General features: G+C 34.6%; 1 protein-coding gene across 1 annotated transcript; it reads left to right on the top strand.

Moving 5' to 3' along the window:
- The first annotated feature begins 839 nt into the window (after positions 1 to 839).
- LOC138318864 (carbonyl reductase [NADPH] 1-like) lies at positions 840 to 19,472 on the top strand. Its single transcript, XM_069261632.1, has 9 exons — positions 840 to 1,374; positions 3,042 to 3,129; positions 5,323 to 5,404; positions 8,546 to 8,724; positions 10,298 to 10,410; positions 15,785 to 15,913; positions 16,414 to 16,555; positions 17,321 to 17,384; positions 17,812 to 19,472. Exons 2-9 carry the CDS (start codon positions 3,094 to 3,096, stop codon positions 17,907 to 17,909), a joined length of 843 nt encoding a protein of 280 aa, XP_069117733.1. The 5' UTR covers positions 840 to 1,374; positions 3,042 to 3,093; the 3' UTR covers positions 17,910 to 19,472.
- The last annotated feature ends 1,327 nt before the right edge of the window (positions 19,473 to 20,799 follow it).

Raw genomic sequence — 20,799 nt, 5'->3', positions numbered from 1 at the left:
AGCACTTCAAATATTCGTCCAATTTGTTCCCTTCATGCACATTGAAATATTTCGTTTGATCCTTTTCCATGATAAACATTTTAGTATATAGTACTTGACCATGTCAAGGGACGATTTGGAGCACTCTAAACAAACCTTAAGTTCAAACAATTTGCCGAAATAAACATAAACAGAATGAAAATTTTAGCTGGAATGCTATTTAATTAATTTTATGAGAATAAACTTTCGTGTACAGTATTTGTATCGTAGTAAATTTTCAAAAGAGATATATAAAATATAAACTTATTTATTTTACATCGATTACGAAACAAGTTACACAACTTATGCAAACCACTCTCGATGGCTCGGATGTAAGTTCGCGAGAGACCTTATATAATTAGTGTGAGAGGAAACCGGAGTGCCTGGAGAAAACCCACGTGATCGGGCTGGTGACCCCTAAACTTTTCACGTCCGTGCCGGGGATCGAACCCCGGCCGGCTGAGTGAAAGGCGAATGGTTTAACCTCTACACCACCCGATCATCCGCTCAAAAGATGATCACAGCAAAAGGAAGTTGGTGTATAATGCAAGACGACAAAGGGCTTGATATGAGTTTTAAATGGAACAAACTGTTTTGAAATGGAATACTGTTTACTACTGTAGATCTCTTGGTGACATCATTGGCATAAAACTCAATATTCTTGAGATTCAAACCTTGCTTATCACAGGGAAAATTCACAACAATATCTAGAGTATCCTCGCGGGAATTCCATATGACAAAAATAGTATTACGCGTTTGATGGCGATGGATATACGTGCTGTTCAAATACTCAGATGATAAAATGACTTGCAGACATTGTTTCTGGATGGATAAGAAAGCATCTTTACGGTTTTCAGCCGTCAGGACAATCATTATTTCCCTAGAAAAATGCGATTGCTTATAATTGTTTCAGCAAGCAGTGATAACGATATACATTGTTTCGACTATCAGACCCATATTCTCGTCACCAGACTCTAACATATTTCCGAAGTTATCAATCAATAGAATATATAGCACGATGATTGTCACTACAAGATGTCAAATTCTAGATTCGATCACAAGTTTCAAACTAGTTATAGATCCTAGTAATATAATTCAGCTGATACGTTCTTAACCCATCATAGTCTGATAACCAGACAACTGGACCCCTAACCTCGCCCGAAAACAGTCACCCTTGTGATAGGAGACCGTCGTTGTGGGGGTAGGAAATCTACACACCGATAGACTTGTATCAATGTACTACTGATTATTGATTGATTTACCAAGTTTACACACAAAGATATCTCCAGCAATAACAGGTAGTGTTTATATAGCTGATTACAAACCACTGTACAGGGCCAACACAGAGACTCGAAGGTAAGTTTTATAAATACAGAAGTTATTTTTATTCTTAAACGTATTTTAGAAAAGAAGTACAGCTTGGGATACTTCAACATTTATTTCAGATGCCAGTTCACCGATTTTCTACTTCATTTCATATTTACATTTTCATCACAAGCTTTAATGGCAAATGTTCTAAATGTTGCTAATATATTGGTATTTCCCGTTGAAGCCAAGATGAAGTCGAAAAATATTTACTTAATGGAAATTTGGAAATACGAAATTAAGATTTTGGAAATTCAAGAATAACTATTCTAACGTGGTCTGCTTTACATTGAAATGCATTAACATAAAGGTCTATTTATCGAAAATAGTTTAAATTAAATAATGCACCGTCTCCAAAACAAGACTGATCATACACTGTACATAATATAGCAACAACTACCAGACCTTTTAATTAATTATCCCTTTGACTTATTTTCTTTTAAGCCATCATTGTAACTATAAGCTATATACGTGTATTTAGTATTGACAAGCCACACATTAGTATTTTTCTTTATAATATTGTACCATAGATGTATAAAGCTGACAATGCAAGGCATTTAATCAGATTACAAAAAAATTAAAATATATCAAGAATCATTTATGAGACACCCCTACTTACACTTGTACCTGCTTGGATACGCCAGTCATAAAAAGTCTCAGAAACGATTTTTAATACAGGATAGCAGATCTAGATACTACATTATTTTTGTCAAATTCAAATAATATTTTCAGCTTATATTGTCAGCTTTAACAGATTTTACACCTAGTACAGATTAAAAATTAAAAAAAAAATGGTCATTGGTTCTGTTCATTTGCCATATAGGCGTATGCCTGCTGTAGAATGAGACAATCATTTACAGATGCAGTATATACGTGACAATAAAACACCTATCCCAATCCCACGTGGATTATATAGTTGTACAGGTAGATCGTTCATTTTTGAAGAGCTCTCATTCATCACTACTTTACTACACTTAGAGGCACGACTAAAAAGAACATTATTACGATTTAAAAAAGATAAATACCGCCCCGTGTCTAACGATTTTATATTACATTATTCAGTGGTGTACTTTTGTACGCCAGACTTATTTAAAACACGATTTGATGTGAACTGGAAAAGGTGACATTAATAATTTTAACCTACCAGGAATTTTGAAGCACATTTTATGTTAATCGGATAACATAATAATTTCATTGATTTAAACAATTATATTTTTTGTGCAAGCAAATAATTAGACAGAAATGAATACCTAATGCTGAGCATACAACAATACAATGGACTACATCTATCCACTAACACATTGGTGATAATTATTACAAGTTCGTGCTGGACGTCAAAGGAATGTTGAGGGTTAAATAAAGGTGTAAATAAGACACAAAGATTATCAATAGTAGTTCTTCTATAGGATTAAAGATTATAAAGAATCGAATGTAAACATAAGGTATGGCATTGAACATCGTTGTTTAAAAAATAGATTGAATTCACAGAAAGCTGATACTGTTCTAAAAGCCTACATCGCATATTTACACATTTTTATTAATATTAAGATTTATATTAAGATTAATAAAGATATAGGGCACGTTATTATTGAAAGAAAACGTATGAAAACTTTGGAATTACTTTCTTTGAATTTTGTCTTACCTTTTGCCTGATGAAGGATCAATTGGCGCGGAGAAGATAGAGCTGATTGGTCCACACAATATTACGAGATGGGAATCCCAATATGTGACAAGAAGGTCGCTATAGTAAGTAAAGAGTGTATCTAGAGTAAGAATAATCCCAAAGGCAGGTAGGTACATATTTTAAAGAGGTTGGAATACTGTTAATGATGGTACACCGCTGACAAATGGTATATTTACTATATCAAAACAGGAGTAGACAAATTAGTATTTTTCAAAAATTACTTACTTTACACCATTACCACCATTGAAAAGTTTGAGCTTCTTATTTCCCTTCAAGATAAAAATATTGAAAATAACTAATTGCGCCCCGAAAAAAACTCCATGGCATTATGTTCTAAATGGATTAAGATACTGATTGCGCACTCACCAAAAACAAAACAAGTAATTTCATATTACTTTTTGTAATAATTAGAAATACATTTATATGACTAAAAACCAATCATTATTCAAATGATGATGATCGTTTAAGCCCAGTCGGAGGTGGAGCTTTCTTAGACGCTATATGGAAATAGTTAGACATGCTCCTTTTGTTTATGAATTTATGATTATATCAAAGATGTATGTTTCATTGCAATTATAATACTGAAACGACCTTAGCTTACCATTTCCATTCTTGTAGGGATTTCGCAAAACTATTTCTTCATAAGGTAAATTGTAATTCCACCTCTCCCATTTTAGGTTATTACGAAAAGATATATTGTAAATATAAAATGAAGAGACGTAAGGGGCAATAACTCTAGTTATCGTTCCTTCCGAGCGAAATATTAACTCAGCTGTATGTACATGTAAATTGGCCTACCAACTTGCTTATTTTCGCGGTTTTGGTAATAAGGAAACTGTTCTATAACATTTATGGAAATAGTGAATGTAAGAATATCTTTGCGTGATCTATCTATTGAAATAATCATTTCAGTCACTTACATTCAATGTAATTTTACAATAATTCTTTCTTGAATTGATCATTTCATATAATTTTTAATGCATCATGATTTTCTATTAATTTTAGAGTTCAGAGACGCATGATATGTGTCTGGATATGTGAATATTTTATTGTTTTTGCAGAGTGCATTCCAATCATTTCACCTTGCCTAACCCTAAAAAGACCTGAAAAGCTATTTGAAATTTTTAACACACCGTTGTTTTATTTTGAAAACTCTCACTTTGTGGGATGTAATCCTTATATAGACTTTAATGGATGTGAATTTATGTGAACACCTCCATGTCTGAGGGTTGAAAAAATCTAAGGAAAATACTCAAAATGTAAACATGTAATTCCGAAAGCATATTATATGATATATATACATTTTATATTATGGTTGATTTGGGTTACTTAAGTTGCATCTATATAACATTTTTAGATTGACTTGGTAATGCTAGAGTGATCCCCCTTACAACGCTTGAGGACAAACTTGCACTAGTAGCATAGGTCGAAACAGATAATGATACAAAGCAATTTATGTAGTATTCAAATTTTGGTTTTGCCTATATGTATTGTATATTGTGCAAAAGTGTTTTTTAGGAATACTTGATCAAATTTACTGTAGAGCAGTTAAACTTCGAAGGTTATTTTTCGTTTTATTCGCTCTTTGTGTCTTGAAATCATTCAAAGATTTATTTAGGAATTCACAACTTAAAGGTCCATTAGCTTTCCGGAGCAAAACATTAACATTAATGACATTAGAAAATATATACCGATGGCCTAAGATGAGGTTATAACATAAAACATTTGCAAGATATCCTGCGTAATATATGATAACAGTGGAATGTCATTTAGTTGTTTTGCAGACTGGCGCAGTGTTAGTCAACTACCGCGCAATATTTAGGACGACGGCGAGAAACATAAGACAACCCGCGTTATGAATATTAACATTTCATTTATTTTAATCAAATTGTTCAGGTGATGATACGTGAAGTATTAACGGTAAATCAACAACTTTAGCGACAAAATTATCGATCTTGTTTTATATTTCTATTTTGAAAATTAAATGTCATTTCGGAAAGTTCGTGGACCTTTTACCTCCGCGAAAACAAATGTGCCATAAAATATTGAACTTGCGATTTCAAAACACCATTTTCCATTACGGTATTCATTCCCTTCACCCATTGCCTTTTCCTAATTCATCACCTTAGCACAAAGTAAACGTAATCAGTACTGTCCAATTGCATATATAGATAATTCATTAACAAACCAATGTAGCGATCGCCAACCATTTTTATTTTGCGCTCAAATGATCATCTTATTTATTTTTGAAATAGGTAACCGGCGCCAGTCGCGGTATTGGCCTAGCTATTGTCCGAGGTTTGTGTCGTGTTTTCTACGGAGATGTCTACCTAACAGGTGTGTCCACAATGTAGACTTAGCTATCAATTTACACTCTCAAACTTCAGCGTTGATAAAAGCTAGTATCCTTCTCTGTGACATCTCCATTCATTATGAGTTACAATACAGTACGTGCTTCTTCAAAATCGTAGGGTAACATATATGTATTGAACAAATGTGGTAAGCGAAGATGTATCAATGTATCTGTATGTAACGTATTGGTAGTTTTGGTAACGTTAGCTAACACACGTACCAGTATGTACTTAGTATTCAGATCTTTTCCAAAGATTTGAAAAGTAAACTTAACTTTCAACTGCATGCAACAAAATTTATTTATTTTTTTTTTTTTTTTTTTCATTTTCGCTTAATAAGAGCCTATAAATTGTATCTATAAGTCTATAAATGTATCTCTGAAACAGCAAAATACACTGAACTTAAAAAACAATACACACAACATGATTGACCGATATTTACCATCGTAATTTTTTGTCTCATGGATACAAACAAATTGCGGCGAAACTGATATACTGAATTAAAATAGATCCAATATGAACAACTTGCTTCACCGATATTTACCACCTACATCCCATCAATAACGATATTTTGTATTAAGATGCGATTCCAAGCAGCTAGAGAAACTAGCTATATAAGCTTACACAAATATCGATAGTTGACTGAGATATAACTGTGTTAAGCGTGTTACAATAGTGAAAAAGCTGGTTTATCATGGGAAACCCTATATTGGTTTGGCAGACTTCCTTATGTCTCTTCCCATCTGATCAAACATTAGCTGCACTGTTGGGTGATGGAGCCGTTACAGCTACTCATGCAAATTTAAGATAACACGTTTTTTGATAATTCAAAAATGACATTTATCTCATGAATAGAGTCAGTATCAGTTTAAGGCCCACTATCTTTCCAAAACGGTTTTGATTTTTTTAAATGTAAATGTAAAACAAGATTAGTTATTTTTAGAGCCGCAAAAGTTTTAAGTCTACCGTTAAGAGTACACTTATCTTCACATTTTGAACAAGTTGATTAAGATAACTTAAATGTTAATTAGCTCGCCTATTCGAAGAATAGGGGGAGCTAATGTTGTCACCCCGGCATCGGCGTCAGCGTCAGCGTTGGCGTCCCATTTCACGTTAAAGTTTTTGAGCAAGTTTCTGTTTCGTCAATTGTTTAAGCTTAAGTCATCACAAATGTTTATGATTTTATTTTCCTAATGTGTATGGATGCTGAACGTGATAATACAACCAATTTGGGGCCGTTTAAGGGGTTTTTGAGTCTGTTAATTTGTCATATTTGTCATATTTCCATGTTTAAATAGTAAATACTTAAACATCAACTTCTTCTGAATAGGCGAGCTTTGCTGTTCTCCAACAGCTCTTGTTTTCATAATGCAATTGGTCTTATGTATCCGCCAATTATCACGCTAAGTTGAATTCATCTCTTGGCATCGATATAAATTATCTGATGTTATAATTAGTTTTTAAGAAACTTTTATTTTTGTTTCTGAAATGTTGTGGTCCTTTAACATGAAACCCCAATTTTTGTTTTCTTTTCTTCTGCAGCTTGTTGATCAATAAAGAATCTACCAAACATAAAATAATATGTCCGTATGTGTGTGAAATTGTACGGTCAGCATACAAAGTGAAACTATCTCTATCACTGGCACACTGGAAATTAAAAGTCGGCTCTCGGGTAATAAAGTTCCGAAAATCACCAGGGTAATCCCTTTTAGACCAAGCCGCCATATCGATCGTGAATATTTTGACCGAATGTTTCCAACGGATAAGAGATTGTGCAAGTTTCCAACACCGTGACAGATTTAATGTCGGCAGTTCAATATACATCAAAGGATTAACAGGGCACAACGGTATGACGTCATTAGAATATCCTAGAGTATGTTGGCACCATGAAAAACGGGACTCTAGAACAAAAGTTGAGGTCAAGCAACCTTGTTTATCCAGACTTATATATTACTCAGTACATTGCACGTGTTAGCAATAAGGCTTTTCGATGTATTGTATATGTTTTAGTTTAGCTCCAATTATGTTCTCGAAAGAAGCATGACCTCTTGTTAACGTCATTCATATATGCCCTGGTCGTCATATGTTGTATGGCAACGTCATATTATCATAGCATATTAGGCTTCAACATCAAGCGCACTATTGACATCATCTGATTCAAAATGATTTCTGTTATTACAACGGCCTACTCAACATGTAGTAATCTGAAGAAAATTAACCCAATGCCTGCTAAGTCAGTGCCTCCATTGGTGTTATACTACCACTAGTAGTAGTTACTGTACAAGATAAAATGTCCGTGGATACTTAATTTCATAGGTTGAAACTTTCAAAATTACTTCGTGGGTAAACTTGTATGCAAAAATGTATGTGTGCAATACTTCAAATAATGTATTTGATACATATGCCGTTGTTTTTGAATTCATGGTTCCACAACAACTACGAAAGCGACTAGCATTTCTACACAAATAGTATGTCATGTTATACATTATTGGATATTATTTTGAGGGGAGCAATGGTATCGCAATGTGTTAATGTCATTCAGACATTTCATTGACATGGGTTGTTTTCTGTTGACATATAACAGTTGTTACTACTGATAAATGGAGTTGAAAGTAATGAATGGTTTGAAAATTATAAATGTGGAATATATACAAATTACCGAGGAAGCTTGTGTCTTTGGTGATTTTCAAAATTATCTCGCCCATTCAAGCAATAAAAAGACATTATCAAGCATAGTCACCACTGTGTATTTTCAAAATTGAAAACGCTAACATGATGGTGCAATGTGCAATGTCAAACTATTTCAGCTTCAACAATATAAACAGCTTCGCTAAAAAATATTTCCTACTAGTACCTATGTATTTCACCCGAAATAACGTTATTATTCTGGGGCCGCGGTGGCCGAAAGATGTCCCGACATATTACCACAAGCCCTCCACCTCTGGATGCGGGTTCGAATCCCATGTGGGGCAGTTGCCAGGTTACCGCTGGTCGGTGGTTTTTCTCCGGTACTCCGTTTCCTCCACCAAAAACCTGGCACGTCCTTACATGACCATGGCTGTTAATAGGACGTAAAAATAAACAAACAAACAAACGTTATTATGCTATTTTGGTCTTTGACAAACAGCGCCCGACAGTGAAGAGGCCAAGAACACAATTGAAGGACTCCGACGGGAAGGGTTGGATCCTAAATTTTATCCTTTGGACATCACAGACACGAGCGGTGTGGAAAAGTTTGGAGAATTCCTGCGTAATTACTACGGCGAAATCAGCATACTTGTCAACAATGCAGGAGTCGCATATGCGGTATGTACAATGTAGACACTGTAGCATCACATCTTACTACCAACACTTTAAAATGTATTGCATTCCCAATCTAAATAAATACCACGCATTCTAGTATCAGTTTTCTGTATTTCGAACGATAGAAGACCTACTTACTAAGTTAAGGCATATGTGTTTGATCACGGCTTGTTGCAAGTTCCTACCTACCAATCCCTCTTTTAAACCTGTTGCATGGAATATATGCTATTTTCACTTGGGTTGCTGTGTATCTTTTTCATTCAACTTAATGATGTCAATTGCATTTATAACTCAAAAATAATCCTGATTGCTTGTAGGTATCTTTATACATTGAATTTTACCCAACCATCTCCAGCTGGTGGTCTATTCACATCGTCTTTTGCCAAGGCTCGTCCATCCGTCCGTAAACGATTACTGATATTCCTATTGCATTGTGGGAATGCATAAAAAGCAATATGGCCGACTGTCTGCCGTCTTTGATTTTAACGTTTTTCGTTGTTATATTTATTTCTCAAACCAATGGGATCTTTATAAAAATAAATATATAAGTTATATTTGTCCTGATAATTCGACCTAGTGCATTTAAATTTGTTAATGAGCAGGAAAATGACTAAATGTAGTAAACATGCGCCATATTGAAACTTGCTCAGAACGATTGAAGAGGCCATCCTCAGAATTTTATAGGGTCTACTTGCATTGTTCCTCAATACGGCTTTTGGAACGATATAGCGGGCAGTACATGGCCTTGTTTTTTTTTTTTTTTTTTTTTTTTTTTTTTTTTTTTTTACAATTGAAATGTGGTGGTGCTATGCAATCTTTATGAGAATTTTACCTACGTGAATTAAATGTATCAAAAGATGACAGTGATAAATGGAAAAGTAGGGTAAAAAATCTTCTTTCTATTGTCTGGTATATATCATTTCAATAGAGTAGGCTTCAGAATCCCTCTGGGATGACTTGTTGATACAAAGTTTTAATTAGTTTTGGTGTATAGGATTTTATAAGACTTGGTTTATGGTGATAGAGTTGGCCAAATTTCGATCTAACTGCATCTTCCTCACATAATCAATCAATTTGCCACTTATCAGCTAATACAATGTAGAAAATGGACGGTGGTACCCACCGTTGTCTCCATCACGTATCCGAGTCGTGTGTTACCATAGGTGATTTTGAAATGGAGATTTCGTTTAATACTAGTCATGTTTATATCTAAAGGTCAATGCCAATCCTACAATATATCTGACATATATCTTTCATGCCGAAAGCATCATTGGCGGCTACTGTCGTTGATATCCTGTAACCGATATTGAAAGACCAAGGATATACGTTTTAAATGAATGTTTCTAGTACCCTAGCCTCCAGAATGTCACAGAATAACGTGTCTTTCATTATCGATATTGAAAGACCACGGAAATACTTTCTGAATAACTGTTAAGTTTCCAGTATTCTAGCCTCCAGAATGTCACAAGAAAACTATCGTTCATTATCAAAATGCTATAACACTCTTCTGAATAGAAAGGGCGAATATGATTACTGGTTAAATATTGCATGAATAATAGTTATTTTTTTATTCTAGCCTGATTCTGTGGAACCTTTCAGCACGCAAGCGGAAGTGACGTGTAAGACTAACTTCCATGGGACTCTTCATGTATGTAAAACGCTATTTCCGCTTCTTGGACCACACGCAAGGTACCATTGACAGAAATGTTTTTATAATCATTCATTTAACATCCTGTTCTAGTCAGAACCTATTCATAATAGAACAATATGGAAAAATCTGCAGCGTACGTGTTTAACGTAACGCTACCAAAATTGGAACACTTTTTGAAGATAAGTATAAGCATTTTCTAACGTGTGCTTGAATCTAGATATTTTTCATAACATTCTACGAATAGGTGCTTTTAATTTTAATAACATTATTTGGTGTTGGTTTTTTTTTTTTTTTTTTTTTCTTGTCAGCAGATTGGTCTATATATTTATAGATAGAGAAATTTGAAGCATGTCCGGTCCAGCCATTTGTTTCAGCAGGTTCGAATACCCAAAATGGAACACGTCTTAAATATTGGTTTGATTAAAAATGTTTGAATTCATTTAAGAAAGAAAGATTTTTTTTATTTAAGTCACATATCTGTCAAAAATATTCCAAGCAGCAATTGTTTTTCTTGTTTTAAGATATATGGTGATTTTAGGGTTGTCGCACTACGTTGTTTTCCGGATTTCTCACAATTTCATTATTTTCATATTTAAATAGAGATAATAAGAAACAGGAAAGAAAATAACATTAGAATATGTTACAGTTGCTATTCAGCACCTTAGGAGAGTTATTGTCAATTTACATCGTAAACGGAAAATTATGTATCACATATTCCAGAAGTGTTTCATTTCGAGTAGCATTCTAATTTGGGTAGCGTCACATTAAGAGCTAAACATAAAAGACACCTTTTTTCTCCCATACTTCGGCTACAATGTTCTCCGACAAGCCTCATGTTGACCAGATCTAATCAAAACTCTTGAGCTGCGAGACCAAAGTATTTTAATATTCTATCCAATGAATATATACTATAAACAATGGAATAATGCACCAAATATTATTGTCAACTATGTGATATGTTGGAACTCGAAGATTGATGTCCATTGACGGCATTGCAGTTTGTTACAATTCTATGTCTTAGCTTATAAACTGACAAATATACTTCGATTCTGCCACAGTTAGTTTTTATTAATATCATACCATTATGATATACGTGCGAGTGTTTACAAGAACACTCATCCCTATTTAGCACAGATCTTTGTGACATATTAAGATAGCCAAATTGACTCTTCACAATATTGGTTTCCTTTTTCAATACTAATCAATGCTCATACTCATGTAACTTCTTTGTGTATGACGTGGTCTATAATAACCGATATATTGATATGACCTTCATACTCTCACCTTTCTGAATGGCGGAATTTCTTCACTTCATACCTTGGAGTCTTCTACAGAATTCATTAAGACCAAAACCAAAGCGTATTATTTCTCCAAATATGCTTTTTCTAATAGTTATTCAGATGAAGTGTTATTACTGTACCTGCAAGCTCTTCGCATAATTGTAAAAGACGAACAAAATTATATACGTTTTTCTAAGAGAATTCTCCTATCCAATGCTCACGCCGACACTACTTCACTTCTGCCTTTTCGCGACCACTGAGCCTTGTGAGGAAGGTTCTTGGCAATCCACAGGTCGTGATCCACAGAGTTCTATAGCGGAAGCAGTGATTGCTGCTCCTGCTTATTCTCGTGTGTTCGGATAAGAAAGGTGTGCTTTTCGGTGTCTTTGCAATAAGCTTCAATGAAGCAACACATCAAACTGGCGACATTTGTTGTTATTGATTTGTTGCCATTTATTCAGGTCAATACATTTATCATGTATTACCTCAGGTCAATTTCGGGTCAAACTTCATGTAAACGTTCGGTCAATTTTAGGTTAGGGAAGTGTACAGTGTGTACTGCAATTGCTAGACATTAAATAAAAAACCTCTTTCTTATAATAAACAGCTATATAATGAATTTAACAAATTAATTACATTATAGCTGGTTGTTTCATGGAAATAATTTAAGTGATTTCAAGCGACAACAAAATTAATTGTGAATAATTAGGAATGGTTAATTCAGTCACTTTTTGTTGTCCGCAAAAACAACAGCTTATGATAGCTATACAATTTACAGAAAATTGTATGACACTATTCCAAAATTATTTCAAGCCATGTAATTTTGGTTATGTCTGCAAGAATGATGCATAAAATCAATTTTCTTTTTAAATAACTAAAATTAAAAAGATTAAATTGCCTTTATTTTGTTCCCTTTTGTCAGTAAACCGAACTCACAGCAGCTGAAGAGCTTTAATGATGCAGTTTTCACAGGAATGTTCCTCATTAAATCGGCTATCGTGTGCGTACGAGTTGTCATTCTCTTATTACTTTATTAGACTAATCACTGTTTAATTCATGATTTCGTTGTTGGATCAAAATTGCGAGGTAAAATGGACCAGGTCATTAGATATTTATTGCGTTCTAAGAAAAAACTTTGTGTTGTCCATTAATGGTGTCTGGTAAGGAAGTTAACGCAGAATATCTCTAGTAACGTTATAAAAGACTGACATGCATGCAAATGGACTAAGTTTGCCAAGAAACACCTGTCTGTAAGGAAAACCACAACATTGAGGAAGTGTTTAGCTCTGGTGTGATATAAATAAATCATTTATCCTTTTTTTAGTCAAACCAAAATGAAATTTGCATAACCGTATTCTACTGATCGCGTGTGACTTGATGCGCTTAATTATCTAGATACAAAGCACGTTCACTCTAAATAGAAAATAATATTTTAATCGATTTCAACGTCAGTTGTGGGAATCCGTTTTGGGGCATTCAGTAGAAATAATTGGCAAATGATGAAGTCTTAAGCGATTAGGAAGGCAGCATGTGATTTTTTATTATTATTATTATTTTACTGGTTGAACAGGTTCCTATTGGCTGTTACCATAATAGGCGGCATCAGGGGTTCATTGTCCGATAAGAGCATCCAACTTGGAGATTAATATTAAATCCATTTATGAACTTATTGTTTCTCCGTTTCATTATCAATTATTCGTTTCCTTGTGTTTGAAATATACATTCATACTATATGTGAAACAGTTGTATAATTGACATAAATCCACATTCCTCAAATGATTCGCCGATGAAATATAGAACATTTAGAACATGTTACTACTGTATTCTCTATGGCATGTATGTGAACCGAGAGAGATATATCTCCTAAGTATGTAACTAGCAAACGTATGCATTTGTTTGAGACTATTTAATAGCAATGCATGCCATTTACTAAAATCTTGGTGTTTTTGAAAGAGTATGGAACCTGAGTAGGGTTACTGTGGTTACACAGTCAAAATGGCGACAGATCAAATGGTGACAAGATCGTAACTATGTACGTGTATATGACTGTGGTTTCAAGTGATTTTTAGACATTAAACAAAAGCATGGTCTACATCGATCTTTCCATCGAAATATCCGTAAGTCCTGCAAACCCATGTATCACTATTTCACCAATTCCGTGTCGTTTCTCTCCTCCCCCATTATGAATGCAGGTAACTGCAGTTACCCTTAGCAGGTTCCTTTGGGCATGTCTGTGTTGTCTCTGTCTCTATCAAGTTTACCCGTATCATCTAAACACTTGACTTCAATGAGCTCAAAATATCCCACAAATTGTTGGTGTATTGCTAAAAGTAAGGAGCTCACGGTGGGATCAGTTTATCAGTGCAACTGAACTACACCTATTGCAAATCTATGATTTTCCTCTATGTCAGGGTGGACGCATATATAGAAAACGGGTCTTTTTTAATTTGTGATTGTTCTGTTTTAAAGTTTTCTTACTTGGCTATCTTATTCTCAGTGCCAATCTTTACCCGATCCCTACTGTTCATGCTATTTTGTGGATAGTATTTTGATATTTTGTTTGATCTACGAATATTGATTTCGGACCACTTGGTGAAATTACTACTGGCTTCTATATTGAGAACCAATTTCTTTTTCGCGATGCGAGTTGATTTCCCGATTTACATATAAAGATATAATATAGAAATCTTTATACTTCAAATTATTTCAAATTATATTATAATCCTCAATTACAGCTTAGAACTCGAAACACTACATAAAAAATCCGGAAACCCTGTACATAGCATCGACGCTCGATAACTTTGACCTTTGTTGGCGAGACCGAGTGTTAGGCACATCAACCGATCGGTCGACGCGCATACAATTATCATAATATACTCTTCTAAGTGCACAAATAATCCTATTCTAAGTGGCTTGATCTCGCATGTAAAAAGTACAATCGTAAACGGAGATTGTTTTCTTTGCTTAATAAGCTTAAGTGTCTACGTAACATCTATAAGCATTAATAGGGATAGTAATGTCAGCTGATGGTTTACTGTTACTGTGAAAAGTGGTGTTATTAATGTAGAATGAACCTTGATGCATCGTCCTATGATAACAAATATGTGTAGAATGGAACCATTAGTACGTTGATGCATCTTGCCAATTGCATGGCAAATGTTGACTGGCTGTTTTCGCGCTAAAACATTCCGTTAATGGAAGGATCAATCACAGAGAACGAGTAGGCGGAGAGAAATTGTGTTTCTATATCCAGGTACAAATAATGCTGTTTAGCTTGTTATCAAATAACATTAACATTGAGAGCCGATTGTTATCAATGTGGCAAACCTGTAAAATGTATCAAATTTTCAGACCAGTGACATATACACAAACAGCATAATGGATCATAGGTGACACTGTAAAATGAAAGATTCTTCGACTCTGATCTATAATATAAATCTCCCTTATCACGATTTCCGCGAAAAATGCAAAGACATTGAAGAAATTGGATACAATAGGGATTTGAAGAATGACATTTCCTTAAGATAAACAAATTTAATCAAGCCACGTATTGAAATGCATTTTGTTTTGTGCGATGTGCAAGAGGACGTAATGCATACCGGTTTTGGCGTTGATATATTTAGACAATCATTCTAATCTATCAAGTTACTTCCCTTCGCTTCACTCCGTCAGTACTGCCGTCTTGAAATGAAGAGATGTATGAGGCTCAACATTCGTATTTCACACATATGTTGTACATTGAACAAATCATTCTTGTATATTGTTGTAATTGCACTTACTGTTTTTTTTCCTTTTTTTTCTTTCTTTCACATGGCTCCATCGGTCGATAGATTACAATTTTGATAATGCTTTGTTTTCCTGTTTAAAATATTGCTTTATCGAAGATGTATTTGGCTTTGGGCACCAGGGAATTTTCTTAAACAAGAACTCCCTCTTCTTATCATGTTAGTTGTCTTGTGTCCAAGATCTCCCTCTTTTTATCACCCCTCTTCTTATCATGCTAGTTGTTTTGTGTCCAAGATCTCCCTCTTTTTATCATGTTAGTTGTTTTGTGTCCAAGATCTCCCTTTTTTTATCATGTTACTTGATTTGTGTCCACCGATTATTGATATTTCTTTTGTATTTTTACAAGGGTCGTCAACATTTCCAGTGGAGTCTCTAAGGTTGCCATCACAATGTGCAGTGAACAAGTTAGAAATCGTTTGCTCGATCCCAACCTCACTATGGAACAACTTGGGGAGATGATCGACAGTTACGTCGAGTACGTTTTCTTTTGTCTTCAATATAGTACACACTCACTGAAGCATATTGTCAAAATCACTGCACAGACCATATATCATATAGTCATAGTATATATTGACAAAGCCTCTTACTCATAAAGAAGCGATCATTTGCATCTTTCTGATTGCGTAAACATTAGCGTGTTGTACGCAATTCTAGATAACATAGGAACCACTCCGACTGTTGTTACTAGCTTTATTCTGTCAAAATCAGAATAGATATGTAAATATAAGGAAGATATAAGTATCAATCCTTAAGTTCACTTTATTTTTTAACCTTCGGGTTTTTCTACTACGGTAGTAAAGTGTATAGCTGTAATCTATTGATTTTTAATTGACAAACATCTTTTTTATTCTATGGGGACAAATATAAGTGGTGACATGATATATACAATTCCATCTTGATTTGATGTTGAATACTATGTCGGTACACAGTCGGTTATCGCAGTTGCTACATATAGATTTACTGATTTAATCAAAGGGCCACAAAGACTGGTAGACAAGTAGAAGAAGGCTGGCCTATCACCCCCTATGCTGTATCTAAGATAGGAATTACAGTGATGACATTTATCCAACAAATGGAACTCCTCGGGGATGTCCGTTCAGACATAGTAGTCAATGTGGTAAGTCGTATCTTACAACAGGAACCCCTCGTGGATGTCCGTTCGAACATAGTAGTCAATTGGTAACACGCATCTTACTACATGAACTCCGTGAGGACAAAAAACAGTGCAGAAAAGGTCAGGCAATATTTCTATGACTAAATCGATATGCATTGGAAGGCATGGCATTGACTGAATTTAATATTCATTGTGATAATTAATCAGCTGCCTACCAATAAAAGAGTTTCATTTTCCCCAGCCAAACGTAATGTACGCCGCCTTATAAACCTGTTTTCTACACCGAGCCTTCGTTTTCAATGCAGACCAAATTATTTATGTTTTGTAAGGTATGTTAGATAATGAAAATGATACATAAGTAACGTGAGGGGATGGGACTGTATTCATGTAACACGTCATACCACATAACGTGCGGTACTACTTTTCCCGCTGAAATGACATTTACTTGGGTTATCATCTTTTATTTAAAACTTTGTTTATTTTACATCGATTACGAAACAAGTTATACAACAAATGCAAATTATAATTACTCTCGATGGCCCGGATGTAAGCGCGCGAGGGATCTTAGTGTGGGAGGAAACCGGAGTGCCCGGAGAAAACCCACGTGATCGGGCAAGTGACCTCTAACCTTTTCACATCTGAGCCGGGGATCGAACCCCGGACGACTAGGCTTTTATATCACCAACGCCAGTAGAAACAAAAGTCGGCAAAACGTTATCAGTATATCAAGTTCTACGTGAATTAGTCCTAGTTCTCTACTTGTTTCAGTGTTGTCCTGGTTTTACAAATACCGCCATGACACGACATCGAGGAACTGCATCACCTGATCAAGGTAGGGACATGTAAACCAATCTTAATCACTGTCAATATTATGCCATTTAAAAGTGGTTTCTTCGTCTGATAGGGTGTAGGGTTCCGAAATGAAGCGAAAAGCGAATTATGTATTTTTGCCAAGTAATTCTCAGTTACTGTCGACTTTACGCCATTTTTTTAGTGATTTCGTCCTTTAAAGGTTCCAAAATAAACTGAAATAAAAATTAGGTATTTTTATAAACAAGTGGACAATGTAGAACGATAAATATAAAGTGACCTTGTTTGTGATGCTGACGAAGAGGTTGCAAATTTATTTTCCCCGCGTGTAGTCTTGTTACATTTTGATATACCCTAGATCATCACTATGGCCTTATGCCAATATGATCTTCTTTATATATTTATCTGATAATTACATAGGCCTAAGCGAAATATAATTGATTTTTTAGGTGCTGATACGCCTTTGTACCTTGCAACCCTCCCAAAGAATTCGAAGACCCCCTGCGGCAACTACGTCACTAACAGGAAGATCCAAACATGGGCCTAAGTTAGCTATACAATTTATCTTTATTGCGTTCAATAAAATCACTTCACCTTTATTGCGTTCAATAAAATCTCACAAGGTTTAGAAACCTTGTGAGATTGACTAAGACCGTCATCTGATTAAATTTAAAGACATGCCTTTATAGCATTAGGTAGACTCATAGTCAAACAGATTTGTTCATATTATACGTTATTTGATAGTAAAGCTATTTCGGGATTGTACAAAATAGTCAAAACACTTAACACTATTTGGTTACTGCACATAATAACAACCTACACGATTTTATCTATTTTATCAATTTAAGACTACTTTGATTTGATTCCCGTTTTGATCAACTATTTCCTTGTCAAACAATGAAGCCATGTTTAACTGAACAAGGTTAAACAATGTCGACAACATACAGTGTCAAATGTAAATCCTACTACGATATATTCAATGTTCAACCAGAAATGTCCACTAGGTGTTTCTATCCCAATTCTCATACAGTCATAAACGTTATTCGTTACCTGTAAAAAGAACTATATTAATTTTGGGGGGGTTGATTTGTTCTGTGTATCAGCGATCGCCCGTAAAAAATAGCGGACAATATAAGGTGAACAGAATTTTGATTCTATAATTAAATATTTTATACATAGCCCAAAGCTTTCGATTGTTTTTGTTATATATGATATAAACATTTAAGGTCATTTAAATGAAGAATTTGCAATAGTTAGGAAGTGGGAAAGCTGGGTAACGGACAAAACCACTGACCTACAGTCAGCATCTGGTAACCGCCCAACGTTATGGTATGAACTCGAAACCTATAAGCTGAGGGCTAGGAGAACTCATTGACCGTTTGGCTACCGCGCCCCCAGTAGGTAGTGCGCCGTCGGCGATGAAATAAATAATGAATTACTGAATGGTAGGGACTAAATTTAGATATGTTTTTCTCTGATTTCGCCATGTTGTCATTATTGATTTCTCTTTATCAGCTTCTTCACCAGACTTTAACTTCTAAATCACTGTGGGTGACATACTAGTGCCAGATGTGATCGTCATTCGCTAATAGGTACACTTGTAGAAAAAATAACGACTCCAGACAGGGACTACGGTAGGTTTGACCTAAGCAAATGTCACGTAACTTAATTATCGGGAGTCAATGACCACATATCTCGTGTGTTTGGATACTCTGCTATTGTAGCAGTGACTCCGAATGCTACATGTCTATGTATATTACAGAGTTATCTGCCCTTGTGGATAGGATTTGATTGTGACGTCATGTGTTTACGAGCAGCGAAACGTCGTGATTTTCAGAAAAACGACGTGAATTTCAATTCGCACACAGAATAATGACGTCACAATAGAGGGAGGTATCTCTGTAATATGCAAAGACGGAATAGTGTAAGTGGTTAAGATCCATCCATTCGGACTGCAAATTAGGCGGGTAAGTGGTATATATCTGAACAGTTCAGTCACCATGACCAAGAAATCAAGTTTCACAATGATAAAATGCCAGACACGTGGTACTAGGTAATGGTGTCAAATTTTGAGACGGGGGTTTCTTTTCCGCTCTCGCTCATACATGTAATTGGTGGTTGGAAAAACGAAAAATTTCCTCTTTTTTTTCTCCTTGAAAAATAAAATAAAATAAAACACAAAAAAGGTGTTGTGAGAAAAAACATAATAACTTTAGACATGCCATAGAACATGAACTTCACAGGAGAGACATAAAAAAGAGATTGTCTACGAACATGACAGGAAGCGTCAACAGCTCTTAATGCGACAAACGTCATTAAAATCTAGTTGAATCTCAAATGGGAACAGGAAATAGCACGTACGAAACTGTATGACTTCAGATGAAATAATTTAGTTATGATTTTTATTTTATATATTCTCAACTGTCTGCTTAGAAACACCCGGAAGCTGTCTTTCTTGTCCGTAGCATATACTAGTCTTCATATCGAAGCAATATCAGTAAGAAGCGATATGGTGAAATAGAATTATATATTACATATGATGAAGTCATAATGCAAGCGAAAGGTTTTAACGGTTTATATGTAATTTAAATCAATTAAACTTCTTTATATAAAAGCAGAGTGTTTCAAAATTATTTGAAATGCAGTGGAAATGTTATTAATAAAAATATTAAAGATATAATGACATGATTTGAACGGGAAAGCATGGTTTGTTCTCGTTAAAATGCTAACAACTGGTTTAAACTACTTAAAATATTTTAATATGATTAAAAAACATTTATAATACTATAGAATATAGGCATCTGATGGTGTGGCTATAATTATAATGTTAAAACATCTGAAATACATATTTAAGAAAAAAATAATTCTTTTTGTTGTAATAATTCTTTTTGTTGTATAATGGTGTGCAAACTGCAGGTTTAATTTTATTTCAAATGTTACGCTCATTTCTATTGTTAAAAGTTTGAAATTATTTTTTTGCATTTACAAAGACTGAAAAATTGTACGTCGGAATTTATGACGTCATATACGAAGTATGTTTTCTAGGAAAATTTTAAAAGTGGTATAGTCATTTGCTTAAATTTAATCATAAGCTAAGATATCAATGCGCCTCAATTTTTTTCAAAAGTAAGTAAAAGCACGAAAATAAATACCAAATTAGTCTAGTACCCCACTGTATTAATCAAATTATATATAAGCATTAATCTCAATGACTTTATTTGTTTGGTTTATAAAGTCATAAATAAAAACAAAACAAAACGAACGGACATTCGTTTTTATAGACGCTTCGAATCGCGATCAGGATGTACATCCTTTATGTGACCTATATATTTAGAAGAAAAGATAATGACAATGTAACCAAAGTCGTGTTTGAAACCCCCTTTACTGGCATTAAACTATGACAGAAGTTTAAAAGGTTGAGTAGACACGAGTCGAAA

Source organism: Argopecten irradians, chromosome 1, assembly GCF_041381155.1.
Source record: "Argopecten irradians isolate NY chromosome 1, Ai_NY, whole genome shotgun sequence".
Classification (NCBI taxonomy): Eukaryota; Metazoa; Mollusca; class Bivalvia; order Pectinida; family Pectinidae; genus Argopecten; species Argopecten irradians.
Note: the sequence above shows the minus strand (reverse complement) of the source record. Positions and strands in the feature narration are given on the sequence as shown.

Excerpts from the sequence above, each read along its gene's own strand:
- LOC138318864 (XM_069261632.1), top strand. The coding sequence starts at position 3,094 with ATGGGAATCCCAATATGTGACAAGAAGGTCGCTATA. Across the intron at positions 5,405-8,545 it reads CGGAGATGTCTACCTAACAG|CGCCCGACAGTGAAGAGGCC; the intron begins GTGTGTCCACAA and ends TTTGACAAACAG. Across the intron at positions 8,725-10,297 it reads ATGCAGGAGTCGCATATGCG|CCTGATTCTGTGGAACCTTT; the intron begins GTATGTACAATG and ends TTTTTATTCTAG.